The sequence below is a fragment of the Myotis davidii genome, unplaced genomic scaffold (genome assembly GCF_000327345.1).
Source record: "Myotis davidii unplaced genomic scaffold, ASM32734v1 scaffold142, whole genome shotgun sequence".
Lineage (NCBI taxonomy): Eukaryota > Metazoa > Chordata > Mammalia > Chiroptera > Vespertilionidae > Myotis > Myotis davidii.
This window is the reverse complement of record NW_006294400.1, coordinates 3892819-3900408: the sequence shown is the minus strand read 5'-3', so window position 1 is coordinate 3900408 and position 7590 is coordinate 3892819. Positions and strand designations below refer to the sequence as shown.

The following is a 7590-nucleotide window of genomic DNA, read 5'->3' as shown; positions in this document are numbered from 1 at the left end:
GGAGAGCGCAGTCCCTTGGCTCACAGTCTCAGAGGTCACTGCTTGACCACAGCCAGGTGACATTGGGTCAATGACCTCTCTGAGCCTCAGTTTTCTCATCTGTGAAATGGGGCCATGAAGGCTACATGAGATGAAACTTTAAATGAGGAGGAGGAGTCAGAAATGACCTTTGGTGCCCATGGCGAAGCGAGGCAGGGGGAGCGCAGTCCCTTGGCTCACAGTCTCAGAGGTCACTGCTTGACCACAGCCAGGTGACATTGGGTCAATGACCTCTCTGAGCCTCAGTTTTCTCATCTGTGAAATGGGGCCATGAAGGCTACATGAGATGGCAAACTTTAAATATCCAGCATGACATCCTACATCGCGGAAAGCGGAAATGATAGGCCGTTGGTCTTATCCTTATCATGTAAAATTCATTTTCGTTTTCACAGCTAGAGAGCCCAGAGCTGGGCACCCCCTCAGGGCAGACCCTCGTGGGGATGAGGACGGTGGTGAGGACGCCCTGCACTGTGTCCTGGGCCAGGCGTTTGCCAGGCCAGGTGCTGTACACACCCTGCCTCCGTCCGTCCTTCCGTCCCAGCCGCCTGGGAAGTAGGCGCTGCTGTTCTACAGACATCTGCGATGCCAACGCCAACACCAACACCAGTAACACACAGCCTTTCCTGTGTGCCATGTGCTTTCATTCATTAACCTGTTTAACCCCCTGGGGATTACAGATAAGGAAACTGAGGCCCAGAAGGGCTTGGCTAAGATTTACGGCCAGGAAGTGGCAGAACTTGGACTTGAATCCAAGCTCAGGGCCCCAGTGTCCCTGGAGCTTGTTCGTTTTCCCCAGGAGCCGGTCCGGGCCCAGACCTGACGGGCCGTCCACAGCATCCGATGAGCCTTCCCAGGAAGGCCGACAGGGTCTTTACTGGGAACCACGCTGGTCTGAGCTGCCCGGGCCCAGCCCCGTGTTTGCCCAGCAGTTCAGAGCTCCAGGGACCCTGTTAATCCATATCATCTCCCTGGACCCTCGTGGACTCCTGAGGCTGGTGTTATGCGGCCGGGCTGTGGACGACCTCCCCGGGCTGCAGGGGCAAGAGTGGAGCTTGCCGAGGGGCGACCCAGGACAAGGAAGGCCTTGGAGGTGGCAGCAGAGAGCGGCCTGGCCTTTCGGGGCAAGAGCTGAGGTCACCTTTTCCTTTTCCACTCACAGCCCCTGAGATAAATCAGGGTCAGGACTCTGCTGGCACAGGCGGCTGCGCCGGGAGCCCTGTGTCCCGCCGTGCCCCCACCGAGCAGAGGCCACCCGGTGAGGGGCCCCATTCACCTCCCGGGAGGCACCCTCACCCGGCGCTGCTGCCCCAGTGACCTGCCCCACCACAGGAGCTCATTCCTCTAATTAGGTCGAATGGGTTGTGACAGGAAATGCAAATCTGGGTCATCGCATATGCAGATGTGCAGCTGGAGCGGCAGCAAGCCGGCTGGGATGTCACCCATGTCCTCTGGGAGCTTCCTGGAGGGTCTGGAGCGGGCAGCCGAGCTCTGGGGCCAGCCCGGGGCGGGGGGGCGGGGGGGGCGTGCGGGGGACTCAGCACTCATCCTGAAGAGAAGCAGCCCAGCTTCCCAGAGCAAGGATCCTTGGAGATCACATCCTCCAAACACTTCAAGTCCCAGGGGGGAAACTGAGGCCCAGCACGGGAGGGTCCCTGCCCCATGTCACCCAGCAGTGCATTCAAGTCCCAGCTCCCACTGCCTGGCTGGGAGACCGTGCCCCCCTTTTCTTATTTATAAAATGGGATTAATAATTTACAAGGCTGTTCGAAGATTTAAGTCATAAAATCTGTCTTAGCAGCCAGTACAGTAACTGACGCACAGTGGGTCCTAATACACGACGGCGCGTCATATCTCCCTGAGGACGCGTGATTCCTCCAGGCGCTGACGGCACCTTTGTCTGAGGGCGTGTGATTTCGGCTGCACTCCGAAGTGACAGTGGACGGTCACAATGACCCACTGAGCTCCAGTTTTGAGCACAGTCCATGTGTCATTCGACAAACATGCCCAGTACTTGCCTTGGCTCAGGGGACATGGAGGGCACTGAGACAGGAGCCCACTTTCGGAGAGGCGCGAGGTGGGGCTGCGGGGGAGGCAGACAACCATGAGGGGCGTGATAAGGGCGGTGGGGGAACCAGCAGCCTGTTTCTCTTCCGCAGAGCAGGGGTCCTTGCGGGGAGCACCTGGGGTGGGTGTGGAGAGCACGGGGGTCGGGGCGACGAGGATGACAGCGGGTGGTGATCAGAGCCCTCCTTCACCCACGGGCGCCGGGAAGGGCAGCACTCCACCTCGGCCTGGCTGGACGCCAACGCCCTCTGTCCCCCCTCCAGAGGCACCCGAACGCCCTGTCTTTCCGCTGCTCGCTGGCAGACTTCCAGATCGAGAAGAAGATCGGCCGAGGGCAGTTCAGCGAGGTGTACAAGGCCACCTGCCTGCTGGACAGGAAGACGGTGGCTCTGAAGAAGGTGCAGGTGAGCCAGCGACTCACGGGTCAGAGCTGCCTTGCAGGAGCCCGCTTCTGTGTCTAACCGTGGCAGCCCGGGGCCAGTCCCTCCCCCTCCTGCCCTCCCTTCCCTGCCTTTCCACTGTAAAGGAGGGAAATTAGTTCCCGGCTCGCTGGGTATGGAGAGAACCAGGCGAACTGCTGAAAGTTCCATCTGAGCCGTAAAGGAAAACACTGAGCATGCCCTGAGCACCTACTGTGTGCACAGGGGCCTGCTGGGAGCTCACAGAGCCTCGACAACAGCCCTGGCTGAGGACTAGCATCCCACCGCCCAGAAGAGGAAAACGGTGCCGAGCAGGGAATGACTCGCCAGGCCCTCAGAGGGACTGAGGCCCACGACCCTGCTGCCTGCACTGGCTGGTCCGTCTGGGCTGGAGTGTCCTCCCAGCCCCCGTGTCCCTCCTAAAGGGCAGGAGGGGGTTGAGTAGACGGTTTTAAGCAGCAAACTCTGGCCAGGAAGCATTTCAGTGAGAGCCGCCGGGCCCCTTGGCACGCTGCTTCCCTGCAGGAGATGGTGTTGCCTCCTCCGCGCGTCCCGATCCCTGTACGAGATTAGCCGCCTGGGCAGAGGAGGCGACTCAGGCGCGGTCACAGGGTGGCAGCCGGTCGCAGGGTGGCAGCCGCGTGGAGGCCTCCCGCCGGAAGATCCGGCATCAGTTTCCTTGTTGATCCTGGACTCGCACACGGCTTCAGGTCCCGGAGGAGAAACGGGCGCCTCAGTTCAGAAAAGGACCACGTTCTGCCCTTTGTTCCCCAAGGAGGGCTCTCGGGCTCCTTTTGTCCGGGTTTGTTTGTGTCGTGAGGGATTTGGTGACGAGGCTGCGGGCCTGCCCACCGTCTCTGTTCCTGTAAGTCAGAAGGCGCTGGGAGGCCCCACCCTGAGTGAGCGCTGGAGGTCGGGGGCAGGAGGGGTCGAGGTGCCAAGGGCTGAACTTCACCTTCTCACTCTGTCCAGCTCGGGCTATTGGCCCCATGTACAGAGGTGAAGACTGAGGCTCTGAGTGTGTTTCCTGGCCTGCCACCTCTCAGTGTGACCTCAGCCAGTCCCTGGGCTTCTCCGGGCCTCAGTCGCCTCCTCTGTGAGTCAGTGGCAGTACTTCCTGCCTCGTGGGAGTCTCCCTGAGGATTCAGCCTAAAGCGGGCAGCATGGCGCCTGGCACATGGCGGACCCACCAAGCAGAACTGTTGTCCTCACGGGGTAGGGCCGCTCAGCAAGGAGGTGGCTGAACGGGATGCCGGGTGCGGGGTTTTAACCGCCCTATTTCTCTTTTTCCTCTCGCCCAAGATATTTGAGATGATGGACGCCAAGGCCAGGCAGGACTGCGTCAAGGAGATCGGCCTCCTGAAGGTGAGAGCCCTGAGCGGGATGGTCTCTGTGGGCCGCCCTTCGTTGAGCTGGATCAGGACTCACTGGACCGGGCGTGTAAAGGGCAGACGGCCCAGGGCCTGACCGGGGGGAGGCGTGCAGGGTGCGGACGGTGGTGGCATCTGTGGTCGCTTCCCTCTTCCCACTGGCATCTGCATTGGCTTCCCTAGAGTCAGAGGTTACAGGACATTCCGCGCTAGACTTGGCCCTGGCCCGGGCTGCTCTCTCCTGGGGATCCCTCCCTGCCCCCCAGGTGTGGGATGCTGCTGAGATCTTGGAAGTGATGGGGGAGGAGGAGCAGCAGCAGCAGCAGCAGCAGCAGCAGCAGGAGGAGGAGGAGGAGGAGGAGGGATGGGGAGGAAGAGCAGCAGCTCGAGGCCAAGGAACCTGGGTTCGAATCCCAGTGTCTTCATTTACAAGCCGTGTGACCTGAAGCAAATGATTTTACCTCTCTGAGCATCTGCTCAGTGGTGAGAACACCTGCCTCAAAGGATGTAGGCAGGTTGAGAGGATTAAATCAAACAGTGTCTGAAGAGGGCCTGGTGCAGCAGGGCACACAGTAGGTGCTTGCTCGGCATCTTCTCCCTTCCCAGGAAACAGGAGAGCCTTTCTTCGTAGCTTCTGAAAGGGGGGGCTATGGTGGCAGTGACATCTTCAAAGCCACAGCTGCGGGATTTCCAATGAGCAGCTCATCTGCCGGCCCTGCCCTGGGCTCCAAGGCAGGCAGCAGAGGGTGACCCTTCAGGGCACTGCTGGCCACCTCGGGGCCCTGGAGCCAGGGGAAGCCCTGCGGAGACCGGGGCCCATTCCAGAGCCTAGAAGGCGGAGATGAGCTGCTGCAGGACCCCCGGCAGTGAGGATTGGGGGCCAGGTTGTGGTGGCCTCTGATGCCACACTCAGGACTTACATGTGGTGATGATGCGTCTCGGTGAGTCATGGTGACAAGGCTGGAGCCGGGAGGCTTGTAGGGAGCTGTTCTTAACTCCAACTGTTACAGGTCAAAATAACATAACTTTTTTTTAATAATATTATAATTTTTTTGATATTTTATTTTTTTAATATATATTTTTATTGGTTTCAGAGGGAGAGAGGAATAGAAACATCAATGATGAGAGTGAATCATTGATTGGCTGCCTCCTGCACGCCCAGTATCAAGCCTGCAACCTAGGCATGAACCCTTGATCGGAATTGAACCCGGGACCCCTCAGTTCACAGGTTGACACTCTATCCACTGAGCCAAACCTCAGAGAGAGGAAGGGAGAGGGAGAGATGGATAGAAACATCAATGATGAGAGAGAATCATTGATCGGCTGCCTCCTGCACGCCCCACACTGGGGATCGAGCCCACAACCTGGGCAAGTGCCCTGACCAGGAATCAAACCATGACCTCCTGGTTCATAAGTTGACCCTCAACCACTGAGTCACACTGTCTGGGCCTTCAGATAACATTTTAAACTATTACATGATGGTCAGCTTTGGAAGCCTGTTGTGACGTGGGGACTCTTCCTGATTCCCCAGCCTGGGGGACTAGCTGTCCCAGTCACCTGCCCCTCTCCACCCTCGGCCAAGAACACACGTATGCCGTCCACACCGAGTAAGGAATTGCACACGCGTGTGGACTGAGCTGAGCCCGCCTGTTTCGGGTCCCTGGGTGCGGAAACGTGTGAGCACAGCCCTTCGGTGGAGCAGCCAGGCGTGGGGTGAACTGGCCTGCGGGGGCGGGCAGCTGAGTGCCGATGACCGTGGGCTTCAGGGGTGGGCACGCCCCTGGCTCACAAGCTGTGTGGCTGTGGGCGAGCTGTTGACTGCTCAGGCCCTCAGCCCCCTCCTCTGTCCAAGGAGGTGATGACGGCTATGCCGTCCTCCCGGCTGTCGGGGAACTAGTGAGCGGATGCTGGGGAGCTCAGGTAGCTGGTGTGTGCCAGGTGCTCTGCCAGCGCAGCCCTGTGGTCGCGGGAGGGCCACGCCAGCCCCTTTCCAGGCCGCCGACCCAGCTCCTGCCTGCCCGTGGGAAGTCAACAGGATGTGCCAGGGCAGGAGGTGTTTCCTGCAGAACAAAGGGAAACGCCGTTCTCAGAGGGGCCACTGGGCGACTTGTTCGTATTTTCATGCCAGGACCCGAAACCAAGGCCTCCCGGTGCCGAGGCCGCTGGGCGTGGGGCGGGAAGCGCCATGTTGGAACACAGCAGATTCACATACTCACGGGCTGGGCGCCGTTTCTGAGCACAGGGGATGCAGCCCAGCGCGGGAGGCAGATCCAAGAGGCCCCGGGTGCAGGGATTCCAAGAAGAGGGGACCTTATGTTGGGGCGCCCTTTACTCTCAGCCCTGCCCGCTGTCCTTCCCTCTGGCCACTTTGTTGGACATTTCAAGGATGTTCATCGAATCTTCACAGCACTATGCCCATTTTACAGATGAGGAGACTGAGACTGAGATGCAAATGTCACCCAGCTTTCCAGCGTCACCAGCTCCGCCTGACACCCAAGCACAGGCCTTTTCCATAAGACACTCACCTCTCCAGCAAATGCCAGGGCCGCGTTCGTGGGTGCCAGGGGGGTGCCAGCCCGGGGCAGGCACTGAGGCCGTACCATCTCTCACTGACTCTGCCGCTCTCTCTCTTTCCTTGGGCAGCAACTGAACCATCCGAACATCATCAAGTACTTGGACTCGTTTATTGAGGACAACGAGCTGAACATTGTGCTGGAGCTGGCGGACGCGGGCGACCTCTCGCAGATGATCAAGGTGAGGGTGCCAGGGGGCAGGCAGGGCCCGGAGCTGCCCAGGGTCAGGGAGCCCTTTCTCGGGCCTCTGGGACACTCAGCCCCCCTTGCTGGGCCCACAGGCCTCAGGCCCCGTCCCCACGTGCTATGAGAGGGCCGGCCATAGCCAGAAAGGATCCCTCCCCGACCCCCGTGGTCCCAGCCTGCCTTGGGCTCAGGGCCACTTCTCCTGCCTCACGGGAGGAGCAGGCATAGGACCCTGCACTCGGTCAGACCCCACCAGCTCACGGAATCTGGGAAAGTGTCATGTGGGTGCAGTTGCCTCCTTTTACAGATGGGAAAACTGAGCCCAGAGAGGTTAAGAGACTTCCCCGAGGATACGCAGCAGTGAGGGGAGAGCTGGGTCTGTAGCCCCGGTCTCTGTTTAGAGGCCCGGGACCCTCTAGTGGACTTGGTTCCCAAGATGATTTCCCTGAGGCGCCTCCAGCCCCTGAGGGGCGTCCTCATTCCCACGCAGCGGCAGCGGCGAGGCCAGGAGTCTCCGCGAGTTGACTGACCTGCCAAGTTCCACAGGCAGGCTCGGGGCCAGGCCTGGCTCTCGCTGCGCATTCCACGCAGCCCTCCCGGCACTCCACCCCTCACCCCACCTCCGGGGGCCGGGGCCAGGTCCACATGAGTCTAGGATCAGGGATCATCGCAGCCCCTGACAGAGCACCTACTGTGGGCCACAATGTGCTGACCACTAGCATCACTCACCGAGTCCACACTGTTCTCGGCAAAGCTCAGAGAGGTTTAGTCACCTGCCTGTGGCGGCACAGCCTCCAGGTGGGACCGTCAGGCCCGAGCCCTTAGCCCTACTCCTTGTTTCTCTCTCAAGGCCTTCACTGCTGGCTTCACATGAGTCTGCAGGCTACTATTGCGAGTCCCCATCGCCTCCCTCCCGGGCCCAGACTGTCTGCTCTTGAG

At 60.1% G+C, this 7590-nt stretch overlaps 1 protein-coding gene across 4 annotated transcripts in view; it reads left to right on the top strand.

Moving 5' to 3' along the window:
* The window catches only part of NEK6 (NIMA related kinase 6), a 43444-nt gene that overhangs the window by 16163 nt on the left and 19691 nt on the right, over positions 1-7590 (top strand). For all 4 annotated transcript variants that reach the window (XM_015567099.1, XM_006768591.2, XM_006768592.2 and 1 more), the window contains 3 exons: positions 2367-2507; positions 3825-3887; positions 6536-6646. In XM_015567099.1, the coding sequence (XP_015422585.1) occupies positions 2367-2507; positions 3825-3887; positions 6536-6646 (315 nt within the window). The remainder of the gene's footprint in view (positions 1-2366; positions 2508-3824; positions 3888-6535; positions 6647-7590) is intronic.